The following is a 20,116-nucleotide window of genomic DNA, read 5'->3' as shown; positions in this document are numbered from 1 at the left end:
CCTGCTGCTATCAGAATGATTCCTCAGAGACCTCAAAAGGTGGAGGGATTTCTACAAAAACAGACGAGAAAAGGATACAAAGAAAGGAGCCTGTGAGCAACGCGTCGCTCAGCCACAGTTCTTGCCCGGTGCCAAACGCAGTCACAGGTGAGCGGTTTTGGCGGGAAGCTCCCCAGGTAGGCGGAGAACGCCGAGGCAGGGGAAGGAGACCGCAGACCCGGGCCAGGTCTCTGCACCCCTCCGTTCCGCCCACCAGGGCTCGCTCTTGCCCTTCGTCTGGGTGGCCGAGGAACTGGGCGGGCCAGGCGGCGACCCCGCCCCTGGCAGCCGCGAGGCAGTCGAGAACCCCGGGCACCGGAGTCCGGAAAGAACGCGCCGTCCAGGCCCCGCCCGTCTTCCCTCCCTCCCTCCCCGCCGCCGACGTCGGCGGTGCTCCGGTCGCCATGGTGACCAATCGAGGCCCGGGCCCGCCCCCGCCTCCCAGCCCCGGCCCCCTGACGTCGGCGCACGTCAGCGGCGGCGCGCGCCTGGCTGGGCCCTGCGGAGCGGGAGGGAGTGAGCGAGGGAGCGAGCGGAGCGGCGTCGCCGGAGCCCAGCCGCGCCGCCGGCCCGCCAGCCCGCGCTCCAGTCCGCCGTGTCTAGCAGCGGGGCCCAGCATGGTCATGGCGGATGGCCCGAAGCACTTGCAGCGCGGGCCGGTCCGGGTGGGGTTCTACGACATCGAGGGCACGCTGGGCAAGGGTAACTTCGCTGTGGTGAAGCTGGGGCGGCACCGGATCACCAAGACGGAGGTGCGGCCCGGGGCTCGGCGGGAGCGTCCGAGGCGAGGGTCCGGGAGAGGAGCTGTTGGCCGGGAGGGGCGGCTGCAGCGGGGGGTTGGGGTGGGGGGGGGGGGCTGGGTCTCCAGCTGAGGCGAGGGGCCTGGGACAGTGAGGACCTGGGAGGTTCAGGGGGTCGGTGAGCGCCGAAGGGCTCGGGGCCCGCTCCCCCGGAGTCGAGTGTCGTCCGCTCAGTAACCTGACCAGCCGGGGCTTTGCCTTTTCTACGCCGCCCTCGGTGGCCACACAGAATTTCGCCCAGAGCCTCCCACCCGGGCCGTGACCTGGTCTGTGGCCTCGGCTCCAGAGCCCAAGTTCCGCGTCTTCCCTGCTTTCAGCTGGGGGTGGGGTGGGAGGGGAAGTCTGGGTGCTCCCGGGCTGCGCGGCGAGGGACGGGGCCGCCTGCGCCCGGACTCCCGCGACGGGGCATCGCGCGGCCCCCATGACCGGGGCGCCCCTCCTTGGCCCGGCGAGGACGGGGGGCCCCCGGTGGCCGGGAATGCCCGGCCGGCCATTGTCCATCTCGTCTCCCTGCTTTTGCCCGACAGCGTCTCGGATCTGGTGTCAGCCTCGCTTGATCTCGTGCCTGAGGCATTTCCATCTAATACTCCAGACAATAGAACTGGTGTTAAAATGGTCATCCCTTGCCTTTTGCACAGTCGGTGGCTCGGTCTTTCTTCGCCTAGGTTGTCCCTTTACCAGGTGTGCGTTCTGGCTGCGAAGACGCGTTCCTTAAGCCACATCTGAGGCCGCCTCTCTACTCCTAAAGCCCTCAACTGCTTCCCGACGCCGAATCCTGCATCCCCCCCCCCCCCCTCCGCTGCACATTCTAATGCACCGCACATATCTTCTCACGAGTCTCTGTTCTTACCTAACCCGCCCCCCTTCCTTTCACTGCCTCAAGCTGCTCTCCTCAGGGTCTCTATTTTAAGACGTGCAAATTAAATACTTCAGAAAAACAGTTGAAACAAAACCATTCTTTAGAATAAAACCTTGTGTTTTTGACGTACTGTACCCTGCCTTATTGTAGTTGGTCTGGAGTTTCGTCCTTTTTCAGTATTTTTTTTTTTCTACCCGGTTTTCATCCTATTCAGTTTTTCCCCTTATTAGTGCAAATGCACTACAGCTTGAATATGCAATAACCTAGGACTTTTTTTTTTTTTTTTCCCCCAGAATGGCTATGTAAGGTGAAGGACATTTGAAAACTTGAGTCATTTTTGTTGCTGTTGTTCTTGGAAGTTTTGCTTAATGTGAAGGAGTCCATTTCCAAAAAGTAGGGGCATCTGGCCTTATGTCATCTTCAGTTTTTGTCCTCCCCCCCCCCCCCCCACTAGTCCTGAGGGATTCCGAATCTGACTTATTTTTTTGGTATCAGGACCAAGGTCACAAATTTATCATTGTTAGCAATTATGCTAAGTTTGTAATGATAAATAATGGGACTGTAATGAGATTACTTAATCCTGATCCCAGCATTGCTAAAAATGAAGAAATTGTTGCCATCCCTCTAAAGAACCATGGCCTAATGCCTTGCTCTTTCCCCATAAATTACATTAAAAGAAGGCATTTTTAATTGTATATCTGTATATGAGCCCTTGCTTACGGACTCTAAAAATCGAACCAATTGTGCGTTAAAGAAAACGTCTACAGAACTTCTGAACATTTTTTATGTGGTTCAATTCCAAACCCGTTAGTTCATAATTTTTTTTCTCATCAGCTTTTAACAGTTTAATTAATTCAGCTGTTATTTATTAGGTCGAATTTAGATAATACGGTATCGATTTAAGAACTGTTTATGTGGAGCTGGTGTGAGTGACACTTGAGCTCATTGAGGTTGACAGTTTAAACCGAGTGCCTTTTAAACTGATATATCTGGTGGAGCTAGGGGGCACTGTGGAGCAGTACGGTGGTTTGGCTATCAGATACTGAGATCGATGCCTTTGTAATTGAAGGCACAGGTTGGATCCTGAAAGATCGCTCAGATCCTCGTATACATGTGTAAAATGATTTAATTTAAAAGCTCAATTTCTAGTCCACAGAACCCACCTGTCTCCCTTTGCTTTTCAAAAGAAGGTGGCCTTGGGGCACCTGGGTGGCTCAGTCGGTTAAGCCTTGGACTCGGTTTCAGCTCACATTCTGACCTCATGGTTGGTGGGTTCCAGCCCCTGGTGGGGCTCTGCCCGGACAGTGGGGAGCCTGCTCGGGATCCTGGCTCTTTCCCTCCCTCTCGCTCTCTGCCCCTCCCCCGCTCATGCTCTGTCAGTCTCTCTCTCTCTCAAAAAAAAAATAAATAAATAAACTTAAAAAAAGGTTTTTAAAAAAGGTGCCCTTAACATATAATAAGAAATAATGTGAATTTAAGATGGGTGCATGTTCCTGGTAATTTGGTGTGAGTGGCGATTTTAAAGTTGAGAGGAATGAGGGAAATAGGTAGTGAAGAGAAAAAGTTCTTGTAGATCTGAAGTTTTGGAGAGTTGCTCTGTGAACTTTCTCTGTAATTTGCATTAAGAATTGTTTAGCAACAGCACTGATACAGTCGTTTCTTAAAGTATACTATTAATGAGGATTTTTAAAGCAGTGTTTGTTATCTTCATTCGCTGGATAAGTATTTGTGTCTTCAATCAATACAGCTACCTCAAATACTGTAAATAAGATGGCTAGTGGCACCCTTAACGTTTTATTTATTATTTTAGGTTCTCATTGCTGAATGTATTACAGTAATTACAGTGAGAGAAATTAAAGTGGTGTAAAGAACAATATCAGATAAATACCATGATCGTACTTACGCTTATAGAAATTTCTTCAATATAGTATGTCTTAAAATCAATGTAAGTTTGTGTTTTAAAACTTAGAGGTCTTGTTTTCCAAGTTTGAACCCATGGCAAATTTTAGGACTTAATTTAAATGTCTGTGTGATGAAAAATTGGACCCCGTTATTTTTTTTAATGTTTATTTTTTGAGAGAGAGAAAGAGAGAGGGGCAAGGAGAGAGGGAGAGGGAATCTCAAGCAGGCTCAGCTCTGTGAACGCAGAGCCCAAGGCAGGGCTCGATTCCAGGAACCCTGAGACCGAGACCTGAGCTGAAATGAGTTGTCTGCTTAACCAACTGAGCCACCCAGGCACTCCAGGGACCCTGTTATTTTCACTTGGCACTTCTCTGTCACTCGTTCTGAATCACGGAAGAATGATGTATTTTCTACACAGCTTGGGAGATCCAAGACTGTTTGCCTTTTAGGAAAAGAAAAATCAGTACACAAAAAGAGATCTTCATTTTGGTCTAATCTATCAAATAGCTTAACATTGTTTAAGAAATGTAATTACATTCTCATCTGAAGCAGTATTCTTATGTTAGATCTCTATGTAAATTTTGCACACAAAAGGCAAGGCAGGTGGTGGTAGAATCCAGCTTCCTAATATAATACTTCAAAAAAGCTTTGTAGTGTTGGTTTGTGGTTTATGAATTAGAGTAGCTAATTTTGTAAAATTAGCATAATGGGAAAAGAATAATAGCATTTAGACTGTTAAACTATTTTAGGCAATAGTGGTTGCTAGTTTGCTATGCTGTGTGTGTCCTTGAGTAGTGTTTTATTTTATGAATACTGTGCTAGCAAGGAATTGTTTCCTTCTAATTGTATGGCTAGTTTTTTTTGTTGGTTTTGTCTGTTAAATAAAATTCCAGAAAAGTTGTTTGTGCCGTTAAACTTTTTTTTTTGTTTTGTATTAAAGAAATAGAGTCTTACTATAAAAAATAGAAAGAAGCATATAGTGTACAAAGAGTACATGTGTAATTCCTCCACCAGTGGGAGTAAATCATTCTTTTGACATATTTCCCTCTAGCCTTTAAAATTTTTTTCCATAGATGAGATCATATACTATATACACTTGTATAAATTGTATCCTTTTTTCCATTTATCATTATAGCATATTTTGCTTAATATATCTAACTTCATAAAATATTTTTAATAGCTGCATAGTGTTTCACCTAGTGGATGAATCCTCTTATTTAACAATTTTCTTATTAAACATTACATAATTTTCAGTTTTCACTTAGAGTAAATAATTTGCAGTGAATAATCTTTGTATATGTAACTCTGTGCATTTTTTCCTGGGGGAGGGAGCAGGAGTGGGTAGTGAAATTTGGAGGTGAATTCCTAGAAGGGAAATTACCAAGTGAGAAGATACTATTTTCACATTAAAAAGTAATATGTATTATCAAATCAATCATGTTTATAATTGAAAAATTTTAAAGTATAGATAATGAAAAGAATTACCCATAATATCACCACCCCAAAATAACCATTAGTTATTGTCAGATTTTTTCTGTGACAGATAATTAAATTTCCCTCAATACCGTTCCTCTTGTATTGCTTAGCTAAAGAGCATGTAAGTGTGTGGTTTGTGGAATCTTGAAGCTGTTTCACAGAGGTTCTGAAATTCAGTGTTGGGCTACTTACTTATCCTTAAGAGAACCTGGAATGCAAAACTGATAGCAAGGACAGCCTGAAAACTGGTTTGTTTCTTTGTTTGTTTGTTTGTTTTCACTGAAAAGCTGTCTGTGTGCATTTTGGGGCTTTTAAGTTTAGGCATAATTCTGTACTACCTTAAAATATATTTTTATAGCTTTCCAAATAGTTAAATTATCAAAATTGCATTTTTAGAGCAAGGGTAGAAACGAGAAGATATTATACTCTGATCACAATATTTCTTGAAGAAGAGAACTTAACTTTTTTTTAATACATTTGAATTTTATATTTTGCTTTAAAGTTTTAAGACTCCTCTCAATAGTCTTAGTAATAATCTTGTGCAGTGAAATATTCAATATTTAGCAGCAGTACTATGTACAACAGAAGGACTTGTTTTTACCAAATAGTATTATCACTAGTATTTATATCTGGGCCTATGTATGGTCTTTATAGTGTGTTGAAACGAAAATTACATTTGTCGTGGAATATATATGCTTTATTAGAAACTGTTCTCTAGTTTCTTGGCACCCCAGGCAAGTAATAGTTGGCAAATTATTCTGCTAAATATTGCTCAAAATGATCTGTTCTTTTGAGGGAGTAGTTGGGGACAAACATCCAAAATAGAAATTGTGTAAATTTTTATATTCTGGAGAAATTTTTAACTTTAACAGAGTTTAATGTGTTCTGATTCTAATTCTCCTGGGAAATTCTCTCTCAATATCAGGCAATTAAGAAAACATTTATTTGGAAATGACTGAAACTGGCCTCTCTTCCTGGATTCATATGATGACATATGACTTACGGGCCACTGCTGATGGCAGAGGCAGTTTCCTTGGAGCCAACTGGAGTCCAGAAATTCACTAAGATCATTCTTTGCTATTTAGTGTACCTAGCACTTCTTTCACCTTCTACATCCATATTTTTGAAAAAATGGTTTTTTTAAAATGTATTTATATGCCTTTATACAGAAGGTTTGTGGAGAATGCTTTCTCACCCTTCAAAGAGAAATAGCCAGTACATATCTAGTTTGAGATTTTCAAAAGAATGAAAAGACAATTACTTTTGGGGATTTCATCAGAAGATCATTTTAAAAAACATTTAAAAACACTTTAACAGTTAAAGTGATAAATCTTGGATGAATTAGACTGAAAAATGATGCTAAAATTTAAGTTCTTCTCTAAGATAGGCATAGTATTTATGTGTGTTCCCCAATAACATGAGGAACACATGTTCATTGTAGACATTGTTGAAAAGAGAAGAAAATAAACATCTTTAATGCCACCATCCAGACCAGGACATCACCGCTATTAATATTTGGTTCATATCCTCTTAGATAGGCATAGGATTTATGTGTGTTCCCCAATAACATAAGGAACACATGTTCATTGTAGACATTGTTGAAAAGAGAAGAAAATAAACATCTTTAGTGCCACCATCCAGACCAGGACATCACCGCTATTAGTATTTGGTTCATATCCTCTTAGTTGTTCACATATATTTTATATGTTAGTAATGAAATTGATATTGTCTATACATATGTTTTTTTTTTTTACTTAATGACTTACCATTTCCCCAAGTTAAAAAAAAAAAAAAGTCTAAAGCGTGGCTAATTAGTATCCTTACATATGACTGTATTTTATTTGATCAATTTCCTATTATTGAACATTTAGATTATTTCCCTCTCTTGCTGTTTCACTTTCTAAGATAATGTTTCAGAAAGCATTCCTGTATATTTATATATCTGTATCTATATCTATCTCTGTGTGCTTATCTGATTTTTCCCTCAGAGTAATCCCATGGTAATGTACTTTCCTAGGTCAAGGAGTATGTCCTTACATCTATGTTACGGCATGAGATGCCAAATTACCCTCTAGAAAAGTAGCACCTGTTAAGTTTCACCAGGAAGAAATCATTTGCCAGGAATATTGATTTTTAACATTTTTCTCAGTTGATAGGGGAAAATAATATTTTTTATTCGAATTCACATATCTCATTTAATATTTTTTATTTACTTTGATTATATGGTTTTATTTTATTTTTGATGTTTTATTTATTTTTGAGAGAGAGAGGGAAAGTGAGCAGGTGGGCAGGCAGGGAGGACCAGAGAGAGAGGGAAACACAGAATCCAAAGCAGGCTCCAGGCTTGAAAAAGCTGTCAGCACAGAGCCTGACAGGGGGTCCAACTTAACGAGCCTTAAGATAATGACCTGAGCCGAAGTCAGACAATAACTGACTGAGCCACCCAGGCACCCCAATTACATGGTTTTTATAAGATATGTTGTTTCTTTTGTAAATTGCGTTTTTATCCTTTGGCCCATTTTTTAAAATTGAGTTGTCATTTTTTTGATTTGTTTAAATAATTTTTGAGATAGAATATTTTTAATCATTTCTTTTATAGTCCTGATAATCCTTGGTTCAATTTCTATGGATCTAAAAATGTAGTGACATTTACCTTTTCTCCAATCTGTTTTCCTTACCCACCATTAGAAAAGTCAAATGAAATCTTCATGAGAATTTATTTCATTATATAAATTTTTATACCTTAAAAGTCAAATTTTAAGTTGGAAAAAAGTCTAATTTATTTAAACTTAAAAGGTAGAGAACTCCATGTTTTACTACTGACTTTTACTGCTTTCAGAAACCCTTTCACTGTGGGACCACTCAGTCATGTTGACTTGTCAGCCAAATGTTCTGATTCCACCCATGATTTGATATATAAGCTTGTAAAGTGCATTTAATGTTTAATTTCAAAGATTTATATGGTAAGAATAATGCTCTTTGGTACTTCAGAAGAACTGTATACAATTGGTATATTAGTGGCAAATAGTGCTGAGGCAAATGTTACCTGAGACAGTCAACATAGGTTGATCCCTTCTGATTTGTTACTAGAAGAATAGCTCTTATTGTGTAACTTCCTTGTAAATTCCCCTAAAGTTACTTTTGTATGTGTGGCTTCTTTAAGTGGCTAAGATGAATATTTCTTTAATGAGAAGTGAAAAATAATTTTTGTTAAATTATCAGAAAGACAGGATAACATTACCATTAAATTGCATTTTGAAAAGTGAAAAAATGTCTTTCATCCATCAGCTTAACACTGTTTCCTTTCTGCTCTTGCATTTAATTGCTTATCTTCTGTACAAATTTATATTTTACACGTTATTCCTTATATACACATTGCTTTTACTTTGTTGGAAACATTTTTCTATATATAATCTTTTAATTAATGTTTAAATTTTATGAAATACCCATTTTATACAGAATTTAGAAAATAAAATGACTGATAGTTCACAGATGGGGAAGTTAGCATATGTGATAAAATCATTTCATTTTTTTCTGTTTTTCCTATTAGAAAAGTAATTCATGCTCATTGAAGAAAAATTTTCCAAAAAGTATAAAGCAGAAAAATAAAATAATCCCCAATGTTTTTCACACACTGGTAACATTTTTGTCATATTTGTATCTAATTTTCCCTGGTCTTTTTTTATACATACCTCCTGTTGAGAATTCACTTATATACCAGGTTTTTTTTTTAAACATTTTTTTAAACATTTTTGTTCATTTTTGAGAGACAGAGACAGAGCATGAGTTGGGGAGGGACAGAGAGAGAGAGGGAGACACAGAATCTGAACCAGGCTCTCGGCTCTGAGCTATCAGTACAGAACCTGACATGGGGCTCAAGCCCACTAACCATGAGATCATGATCTGAGCCGAAGTTGGACACTTAACCAACTGAGCCTCCCAGGCACCCCTAAATACTAATCTTTTTAATTTAAAATTTTAGTCTAAGCACTTCTCTATATTTTTAAGAACTATTAATAATAGTTGTGTAACAGTCATAATATAAGCTTACTGTAACTTGAATAATTATTTCCCACTTACTGTTTCTGTTTCTATATTACAAATAGTATTCATTGAACATATTTACAAATAAATCTTTATCATCGTTTTAGATTATTTCCTTCAAATAATTTCTGAGAAGTAGAATCCTTAAGCTAAATGCTGTGTGTGATTTTTTCTTAAGTGTAATTAACATGGTGTTATTACTTTCAGGTGTAGCATTTAATAATGATTCAACAATTCATACATTACTCAGCGTTCATCACAATAAGTGTACTTTTATCTTTTGATTTTAATTTTTTTTTGAGTGTAGTTGATACACAATGCTTCATTACTTTCAAGTGTACAACTTAGTGATTTGACACGTTTACACATTATGCTACATTTATGCTACATATAGCTACCATCTGCCCCGTTACATCATCAATACGGTATCATTAACTGTATTCCTTATACTGTGACTTTTATTTCCATGTTTTATTCATTCCATAGCTGGAAGCCTGTTTCTCCCTCTTTCTTTCACCCATTTTGCCCAATGCCCCACCCTCTTCCCCTCTGGCACCTATCAGTTTGTTCTCTGTAGGTCTGATTTTGCTTTTTGTTCATTTGTTTTTGGTTTTTTTGGATTCCACTTATGAGTGGAGTCGTATCGTATTTGGAGATATGATGGAAGATACGAGGAAGGAGAGAATCCCCAGCAAGCTCTGCCCTGTCAGCGCAGAGCTGGACATGGGCTCGATCCCACGAACCATGAAATCAAGAGCTGAGCCAAAGTCAAGAGTTGGATGCTTAACCCACTGAGCCACCCAAGTGCCCCAATTTCATCCTTTTTTATGGCTGCATAATCCATTTTACATATACACACACATACTACATCTTCTTTAGCCATCTTTTGATGGACACTTACATTGCTTCCATATCTCAGCTATTGTAAATCATGCTGCAATAAACATAGGGTTACATGTATCTTTTCCAATTAGTGTTTTTGTTTTCTTTGGGTAAATGCCCATTAGTGGAATTACTGGATCATATGGTGTTTCTATTTTTAATTTTTGACTAACCTCCATACTGTTTTCCACAGTGGCCTTGCCAGTTTATATTCCCACCAACAGTGCACGAAGTTTCCTTTCTTCTCCAGATCCTCACCGACACTTGTTATTTCTTGTCTTTTTGATTTTAGCTCTTCTGACTGGTGTAAGGTAATAACTCATTTTGATTTTGATTTGCATTTCCCTGATGATGACTGATGTTGAGCATCTTTTCATCTGTCTGTTGGCCATCTGGATGTTGTATTTGGAACAATGTCTATTCAGGTCCTCTGCCCACTTTTTAATTGGTTTGTTTTTTTGGTGTTGAGTTGTATGGGGTTTTTATATAGTTTGGATATTAACCCCTTATCAGATACCTCATTTGCAAGTATCTTCTCCCATTCAGTAGGTGGCCTTTTTGTTTTGTTGATGGTTTCCTTTGCTGTACAAAAGCATTTTATTTGGTATAGTCCTAATAGTTTATTTTTGCTTTTGTTTCCCCTGCCAAAGGAGACCTATCTAGAAAAATGTTTCTATGGCTGATGTCAGAGAAATTACTCCCTGTGTTCTCGTCTAAGATATTTATGGTTTCAGGTCTCACATTTAGGACTTAATCCATTTTGAGTTTTATTTTTGTGTATGATGTTAGAAAGTGATCCAGTTTCATTTTTTTGCATGTAGCTGTCCAGTTTTCCCAGCACCATTTGTTGAAGATTATCTTTTCACCATTGTATATCCTTGCCTCCTTTGTTGTAGAGTTGTTGGGTGTATTTCTAGGCTCTTGTTCTGTTCTGTTGGTGTATGTGTCTGTTTTTGTGCCAGTACCATACTATTTTGATTACTATAGCTTCGTGATATATCTTCAAGTCTGGGATTGTGATACCTCCAGCTTTGTTTTCTCTCTTAAGATTGCTTTGGCTACTTGGGGTCTTCTATGGTTCCATACAAATTCTAGTGTTTTTTGTTCTAGGTCTGTGAAAAATATTACTGGTATTTTGATAGGGATTGCATTAAATTTATAGATTGCTTTGGATAATATAGACAGCTTAATGTTGATTCTTCCCATCTACAAGCGTGGAGTATCTTTCCATTTGTTTGTTGTGTTCAGTTTTTCTTTCATCATTGTTTTATACTTTTTGGAGTACAGGTCTTTCACCTCCATAGTTAAGTTCATTCCTGTGTATCTTATTCTTTTTGGTACAATTGTAAATGGGATTGTTTTCCTAATTTCTCTTTCTGCTATTTCATTATTAGCCATAGAAATTCAGTAGATTTCTGTATATTAATTATATATCCTGTGACTTTCCTGAATCCATGTATCAGTTGTAGTAGTTTTTTGGTGATGCCTTTAGAGTTTTCTATTTCAAGTATGTCATCTGCAAATAAAGTTTTACTCCTTCCTTACGAATTTGGATGCCTTTTATTTCTTGTCTGATTACAGTGAGTAGGATATCCAGTACTATGTTGACTAAAAGTGGTTAAGAGTGGACATGCTTGTCTTGTTCCTGATCTTGGAGGAAAAGCTCCTAGTTTTTCACTACTGAGTATGATGTTAGCTGTGGATTTGTAGTATATGGACTTTGTTATATTGAAGTAGTTCCCTCTAAACCTATTTTGTTGAGAGTTTTTGTCATGAATGAAAGTTGTACTTTGCTAAATGCATTTTTTGCATCTTTTGAGATGATCATATGGTTTTTATCTTTTCTCTTGTTAATGCGATGCATCACCTTGATTGATTTGCAAATATTGAACCACCTTTGCATCCTTAGAATATATCCCACTTAATCATGCTGAATGATTTTTTAAAAATATTTATTTATTTTTGAGAGAGACAATGCAAGCAGGGGAGGGGCGGGGAGGGGGGGGGGAACAGATGATCCGAAGCAGGCTCTGCCCTGACAGCAGTGAAACCCATATAGGGCTCAAACTCACAAACTGTGATATCATGACCTGAACTGAAGTTAGATGCTCAGCCTAGTCAGATGCTCACCTGAGCCACCCAGGTACCCTGGTGAATGATTTTTTTTTTTAATGTATTGTTCAATTTGATTTGCTTATATTTTGAATATTTTTGCATCTGTGTTCATCAGAGATAGTGGTCTATAGTTTTTGTATGTTGGTTTGTTTGTTTTTTGTATTGCGTTTTATCTGGCATTGGTATCAGGGTAATGTGGCCTCTTACAATGAATTTGGAAGTTTTCCTTCCTATTCTCTATTTTTGGAATAGTTTGAGAGGCATAGGTATTATGAACTCTTGTTTACATGTTTGGTAGAATTCACCTGTGAACCCATCTGGTCCTGGACTTTTTTTTTTTTTTGGAGGGGGGGGGAGTTTTGTTGTTGTTGTTGTTGTTGATTTACTGATTGAATTTCATTGCCAGTTATCAGTCTGTTGAATATTCTGTTTCTTCTTGATTCAGTTTTGAAAGGTTATATGTTTGTAGGAATTTATCCATTTCTTCTAGGTTGTCTAATTTGTTGGCATAAAACTTTTATAATCTCTTATAATTCTTTGTGTTTCTCTGATGGTTATTTCTCCTCCTTCAATTCTGATTTTACTTATTTGAGCCTTTTTTTTTTTTTTTTTAAGTCTGGCTAAAAGTTTGTCAGTTTTGTTGATCTTTTCAAAGAAGTGGCTCCTGGTTTCACTTTGATGTAATAGAGTTTTTGTAGTCTCTATTTCATTTATTTCTGCTCTATATTATTTTTTTCACTTCTACTGGCTTTGGGTTTTGTTCTTCTTTTTCTGTCTTCTCTAGGTGTAAGTATAGGTTTTTATTTGAGATTTTTCTTGCTTCTTGAGGTAGACCTGTATTGCTGTAATCCTTCCTCTTAGAATAGCTTTTGTTGCATCTGAAAGATTTTGGACCATCGTGTTTTCATTTTCATTTGTTTCCATGCATTTTTTCATTTCCTGTTTGATGAATTGTTGGACCCATTTACAGTTTAGTAACATGTTCAGCTTCCATATATTTGTGTTCTTTTCAGGTGTGTGTGTGTGTGTGTGTGTGTGTGTGTGTGTGTGTGTGTGAGTGATATCTAGTTTAATACCCCTCTGGTCAGAAAAGATGCATAATATGATTTCATTCTTTTTTAATTTGTTGAGACTTGTTTTGTGGCCTAACATGTTATCTGTTCTGGAGAATGTTCCATGTGCAATTGAAAAGATTGTGTATTCCACTGTTTTTGGATGAAATGTTCTGAATGTATCTGTTAGATCCCTTTGGCCTAGTGTGTCATTCAAAGCCAGTGTTTCCTTGTTGATTTTCTGTTTGGATGATCTGTCCATTGATGTATGTGTTAAAGTCTCTTACTATTAGCGTATTACTATTGATTTTTTCCTTTATGTCAGTTAATAGTTGCTTCGTGTATCTGAGTGCTTTCATGTTGGGTGCTTAAATACTTATTATTGTATCTTATTTTTGGATTGTTCCCTTCATGATTATATACTGTCTTTCTTTGTGTCTTGTTAGTTTGTATTGTAAAGTCTGTTTTGTATGATGTAACTATTGCTACCCCAGCTTTCTTTTTGCTTTCATTTGCATGATAAATGTTTTTTCCATCCCTTCCCTTTCAGTTTGCATGTATCTCTAGGTCTGAAGTGAGTCTCTTGTAAGCAGCATATAGATGGGTCTTGCTTTATCCTTTTAGTCATCCTGTGTCTTTGGATTGGAGAAATAACCCATTTACATTTATAATTATCAATAGGTAGGTACTTACTGCCATTTTGTTACTTGTTTTACGATTATTATTGTAGTTCTTCTCTGTTCCTTCTTGTTTTGCTCTCTTCCCTTGTGGTTTCTTTAGTATTATGCTTGGATTCCTTTCTCTTTATTTTTTTGTCTGTTACAGGTTTTTGATTTATAGTTACCATTAGATTCATAAAAAAACATCTTATACAGATAGCAGTGTATATTAAGTTGATGGTTGCTTAAGTTTGAGCCCATTCTTACAGCACTACATTTTTCTCTCCCCCACCCCTGCCCCCCACACACACACATTTTATGTTTATGATATTCTATTTTACATCCTTTTATTTTGTGAATCCCTTGTCTGATTTTTCTGCCAGTGTTTAGGTGGTTTTCAAAGGTAGTTGCACAGATATGGCTGTTACCTTCGTATGTGTGTGGGACAAGGTGAGCTCAGGATCCTTCACCATCTTTCCAGAACTCCCTCAGGGTGGATAATTTTTAAGGTTCTTGATAAAAAACGTCAAATTGCCTTTCAGAAAAATTATAACCTATTTTATGGTTATACCAGCAATGTATAAAAGTGGCCATCTTATTGAGCCTTAGCTTACAAGAGTGTTTACTTTTTAATTTTTGTAAATATAGGAGGAAATGAGAGGTATTTTTTGAGATATAGTCTACATAACTTATTAGGTATTTTATTGTTTTTAATTCATGTTGTTCCACCTCTGAGGTTGAATATTCAGTGTTATATGTAAGCCCTCCAGAATTGTATAGGAAACCTTCCTTTTGTCTCCTAGCAGAAGGAATATAAATTTTTCTATCTTTATAACTCACTAAAGGTTTATTTATTTATTTTAATGTTTTTTATTTTTCAGAGAGAGAGACAGAGTGCAAACAGGGGAGGGGCAGAGAGAGAGGGAGACACAGAATCTGAAGCAGGCTCCAGGCTCTGAGCTGTCAGCACAGAGCCCGATGCAGGGCTTGAACTCAAAAATGTCGAGATTGTAACCTGAGCCGCAGTCAGTTGCTGAACTGACAGAGCCACCCACGTGCCCCAAGGTTTATTTTTTAAAAAATACATTGATGCATATATAGGATTTGGCTAGTTGAATAACAACAAAAAAGGAATCCCTCAGTTTATAGTCCCTTGCTTGATTTTGTTGTGACCATGCAGATTTTGTCCTTGGTACTTTGTTCAGAGCTAAGTAGAAAAGGGATGCAGACAGTAAGATCCCAGAATTCTAAGTTATTAGTTATCTTTAAAATGAGCTGTTGGCTGGGGTGCCTGGGTGCCTCTGCCAGTTAAGCGTCCGACTTCGGCTCAGGTCATGATCTTGTGGTTCATGAGTTTGAGCCCCGCGTCGGGCTCTGTGCTGACAGCTCAGAGCCTGGAGTCTGCTTCAGATTCTGTGTCTCCTTCTCTCTCTGACCCTCCCCTGTTCACACTTTGTCTCTCTCTGTCTCAAAAATAAATAAACGTTAAAAAAAAATTTTTTTTTTTTTTAAAAATGAGCTGTTGGGACACAACCTTTTTGTATGTTGGAACTTTTATACACATTGGGAAAATCCCCAAGTGCAGATTTTTTTGTTGATAAAATTTGTTTTCCAAAACATGTTCTGTTTGTTCTCACAGGTCTATTAAATTCCTTGAGGGTAGGAATCACATCTCTTTGATTTTTGTATACTAAGCATTATTCCAGGCACACAACAGGTGCTCAGTGAATGTGTGTCTAATAGGCTCTTTAAAAGAGTAAAAAGACTCCGGGCACCTGGGTGGCTCAGTTGGTTAAGCATCCAGCTTCAGCTCAGGTCATGATCTCACAGTCTGTGAGTTTGAGCTCAGAGCCTGGAGTCGGCTTCAGAATCTGTGACTCCCTCTTTCTCTGCCCCTCCCCCGCTTATGCTCCATCTTCCTCTGTCTCTCAAAAAATAAATGAATGTTAAAAAAATGTTTTTTTAATTAAAAAAAAAAAGTAAAAAGACTGAACTTGAAGTTAGAAGGCCTGTGTTTTTTTCCCCATTAATTCACTTGAGCTTTAGGACCTTTGTAGATACGTGACATCTTTTGAACCTCAGTTTCATCTACTCATGGGTGCACTGCTTTTTCCATTTACTTCACAAAGTTGAGAAATAAATGAGATAAAATATGTTAAAGTATCTTGCGAAATTCAAAAGTACTGTACAGTTGTGAAACTCATGATCATTATTATCTGGGAAGTACTTGGTAATGAGTCCCATTGTTAAGAAATTACCTGGAAGGATATGCCAGAGCCTGCTAGCTAGTCACCAAGAATCCAGTGTTTCCTCTTCTTCCTCGACCTATCACTGGACTGTGTCCTGGCCTCTTTTGCATTTAGATACGGTTATGTGACTGAGTTCTCACCAATGGAGTGAATAGAAATAATGTGTGCCACTTCAGGCCCAACCCTTAAAAACCTATCGTGAGGGCTCCCCAAGTTTTTTTCTCCTTCTCTCTCCTTCTGTCTCCAGGTTGGGATGGAGACAGTCCTGGGGTAACTGTGGAAGGCTTTAAGGGTGGTGAAGCCTCCTTTAACCTGCTTGGAGGCATCTGCACCCATCCAGTTGTGCTACATGAGCAAGAAATAAGCCTCTGTTGTATTGGAATCTCTGTACATTTTGCGGTCTACTTGTCGTAGCAGTTAGACTACTCCTAACAATTAAAAGGAGCATGCTGACACATGCTCTACTTTTTCTTTAGTGCTTTATGTTTTCATAATCCTTATAGCAACCTTACAAGCAAGGGATCACAGGTTAAAGCTGTAAGTGTATAGACATGTGGTCCATGTACTTACAAAACAAAATAGAAGAAAGAATAATATTTTTTCATTTAAGAATTTTTTGGTTGAGAAAAGTTAAATAATGAGATTTATGACTTGTTATTATTTTTTTATTTTTTGAATGTTTATTTTTGAGAGATTGAGCATGAGCAGGAGAGGGGCAGAGAGAGAGGGAGACAGAATGCAAAGCAGGCTCCAGGCTCTGAGCTGTCAGCACAGAGCCTAATGGGGGGATTGAACTCAGGATTCGTGAGATCATGACCTGAGCCGAAGTCAGATGTTTAACCGATTGAGCCATGCAGGCACCCCCTGAGATTTATGAATGATTATTAAAGTTTATTTACATACCTTATATATTTTTCAGTTTTTCATTATTGGAGGCCAGGATTTCAAAAGTATGAGGTATCTCTTGGTAATACCTTGCTTTAATTGGAATTTAGTGTCTAAATTTTTTCTTTAACATAATGTTAAAGCTATTATAATCAAGATACTCATTTTCTATTTATTAGCTGGTTCTAACGCATTTCATTATAAAAGTTTTTTGTTGGTGTGGGTACAGGTATCTAGACATCCTCTAGAAATTGGAGGGCAAGACATTTTCCTCAAAAGAAGCATGTGTGAAACTTCATATTACCTTCCTAAGGAATAATATTGGGGAAATTAAAATACATACTTATCCTTTTATGTGGCAGCACTTACCCAAAGTAACTGATAATACTGTATCATAAGATTGAGGAGGGAGGGGGTCGCTTTAAATGTGTTTAGGTTTGAGGTGGTCCAGTAATGTCCCTAATATCAAGTACAATATTGATCAGTCTCCTTCTCTAGCATATTTTAGCATGTTTTACTTGCTAGAATATTTTGATTGTAGAAATAAATAATATACCATCAAACATAAAATAATTATCACAGAATGGACGCACTTTACTGTCTAGAGAGGGACCTGCCCCCTTTCTTCTTCAGCAATAAATTTAATTTGATACATTATATTTAGTAATCTGATTTCCCCTAGGAGGCTTGAGTTCTTCTCTGGGTTACAATTAATTCAAATCAGGAAATAAGCTGTAGACAGCAGATTAGAAATCCAGAAGGGTAAGAAATAAACCTTATAGTAGAGCTTTAAAAGGCAAGAGCAAAGGACAAAGCAGCCATAGGAAAGAAGAAAAAACTAACTGTATAAACAGGAGTTTGAAGGAATTAAGTGAATTGACAAGCTCAGTCCTATTTTCTTGGATACCTTAGGAGTGTTGAACTATTATATCCATACAGTAACTGATATTAATAATTGCCTTGAAAAGTAACATAAAACTGAGTTATGTTCAGAATACATTTTGGTAGAATGTGAGGTACATTTTATTTATTTAATTATTTATTTATTTATTTATTTTTAATGTTTATTTTTGAGAGAGAGCGCACCAGCGAGCAGGGGAGGGGCAGAGAGAAAGGGAGACACCGAATTCAAAGCAGGCTCCAGGCTCTGAGCTGTCAACACAGAGTCCGATGCAGGACTCGAACTCACAAACCGTGAGATCATGACCTGAGCCGAAGTCAGATGCTCAACCGACTGAGCCACCCAGGTGCTCCAAGTGCATTTTAGAGTTTGTTCAGAACTTGTTATAATCAAGTTTTGGGTGGTTCCCACTGATCTGAAAATTTTAGTTAAATCAGGATGGCTTATTTCCTAACCAAATAGCTACTATTTACTTAAAAAAATTAGTTCTTCTTAGGTTGCGTAGAAAAAAGTACATGATTTTTGATTTCTGACTACCTAGTTACTCACCTTCAAATGCAGTTCCTTCAAATTATTAACCTTGGAGTGGTTTGAGTTATTATCCAATTACGCTAGAAAGAGGCTACATTGTTTAAAAATCAGATTCTTTTAAGGAAGTGAAAAGCTAGTGTAATTACTAACAGATGAGTTTTTGGACTTCAATTTTTTTTTTTAAGTTTACTTATTTTGAGAGAGCACAGGGTGGGGAGGGGAGGGGCAGGGAGAGAGAGAATCCTAAGCAGGCCCCACACTGTGAGCAGGATGGGGGAGCGGGGTGGCAATGCAGGGGCTCTAACTCACAAACCGAGAGATCATGACCAGAGCTGAAATTAAGAGTCTGATGTTTAACCGCTTGGGCCACCCAGGCGCCCCTGTGCTTCGATTTTTAAAGTTGAATCCAGTTGGTATCTTTCATATAAATTGATTTTAATACTTTATATTTAGCTCCCCCACCACCGCCCAACCAAAGCTATGTCTACATTCTTTGGAATCTATCACTTTTCTAGAAAAATTGTTTCAATACAGCAGAAATTGCCTTCTACTCGGCTGATCATTTGTTTAGAGGTACTTTGCAGCGAGATAACTGGTTGAAGCTGCTGAGATTTTATTTCTTCAGTTTATAAGTAGAGTAAAACATTACAGTTACACTAAAAGAAATATGTTTTATTAAAGCGACTTTGCAGGGTTATTTGTCATGGCACACTAAAGACACTCCTAAACAAAATCTACCGCAGTGCCTCACATGTGGTAGATGTTTAAGAAACATTTGTTGAATGAGCATTGAATTTAAACTAGTTTTTGTTGTCATAGCAACCTACAGGCAAAGTGTCAGGGGTGCTGTATTTTTTTAAATTTTTTTGTAAATGTTTGTTTATTTTGAAAGGAGGGAGGACAGAGCTTGAGCGGGTGAGGCAGGTGTCCTATATTTAAAAGATTCTTAACTAGAAAATATTAACCATCACATACTAATTGTATTTATTTGTGTCCGGAATGCAGGTGGCGATAAAAATAATAGATAAATCTCAGCTGGATGCAGTGAACCTTGAGAAAATCTACCGAGAAGTACAAATAATGAAGATGTTAGACCACCCTCATATCATCAAACTTTACCAGGTAGGACTTAACCTTATTCTTCTCCATGCTTCTCACAACCCATTCTCTCTTTCACATCATTTTTCTCTTTTGTGTGAGTTTTTTCACTCTATTAAAAAAAAAGATGATTCTATGGTTTCATTAAGCTGGGTACACCCATTTTCTGTATTTTAATAAAAAACTAGGAAGTAAACTAGTAGCTTAATTTTAAGTTGTCTCTCAGACTGTAAGGTATTTAATTCAAAAGTTTGTAGTTTTGCTTTTCTGATACTTAAGCCTGTTGTCTTTTGGTGGTGGAACCATTAATGGGGATATGGCAGTTTTGCTTATTTAAAAAAAAAAACACTTTATGTTTTTTGAAATACAAAGGTTAAAATAGCATATTACCTAGTGGCATACTTGGTAATACTTAGAACCAAGTCGTATATTTTGTTTGGGTTATTTTGTCAGATAAAGTAAATGAGCCATTTTTTTTAAAAAAATCAACTTTATTGAGATATAATTTTGTAAAATAACTATACCCATTTAAAGTATAAGCTGTGTTTTTTAAAAGGAAGATTTTCTCCGATTTTTAAAGAGTAATTCATGTTGAAGAATGACAATGTAATACAAAACATTTTT

General features: G+C 38.0%; 1 protein-coding gene across 1 annotated transcript in view; it reads left to right on the top strand.

Moving 5' to 3' along the window:
- The first annotated feature begins 516 nt into the window (after window positions 1-516).
- Window positions 517-20,116, top strand: part of SIK2 (salt inducible kinase 2) — a 123,121-nt gene continuing 103,521 nt past the window's right edge. The window contains 2 exon segments of the mRNA XM_019469204.2: window positions 517-791; window positions 19,400-19,516. Coding sequence (XP_019324749.2) covers window positions 657-791; window positions 19,400-19,516 — 252 coding nt within the window. The 5' untranslated portion in view covers window positions 517-656.

This window comes from Panthera pardus, unplaced genomic scaffold (genome assembly GCF_024362965.1).
Source record: "Panthera pardus isolate Hobbes unplaced genomic scaffold, ASM2436296v1 HiC_scaffold_12, whole genome shotgun sequence".
In the NCBI taxonomy this organism is placed as follows: domain Eukaryota; kingdom Metazoa; phylum Chordata; class Mammalia; order Carnivora; family Felidae; genus Panthera; species Panthera pardus.
The sequence above is the reverse complement of the archived record's forward strand: the minus strand, read 5'-3'. Positions and strand labels throughout refer to the sequence as shown.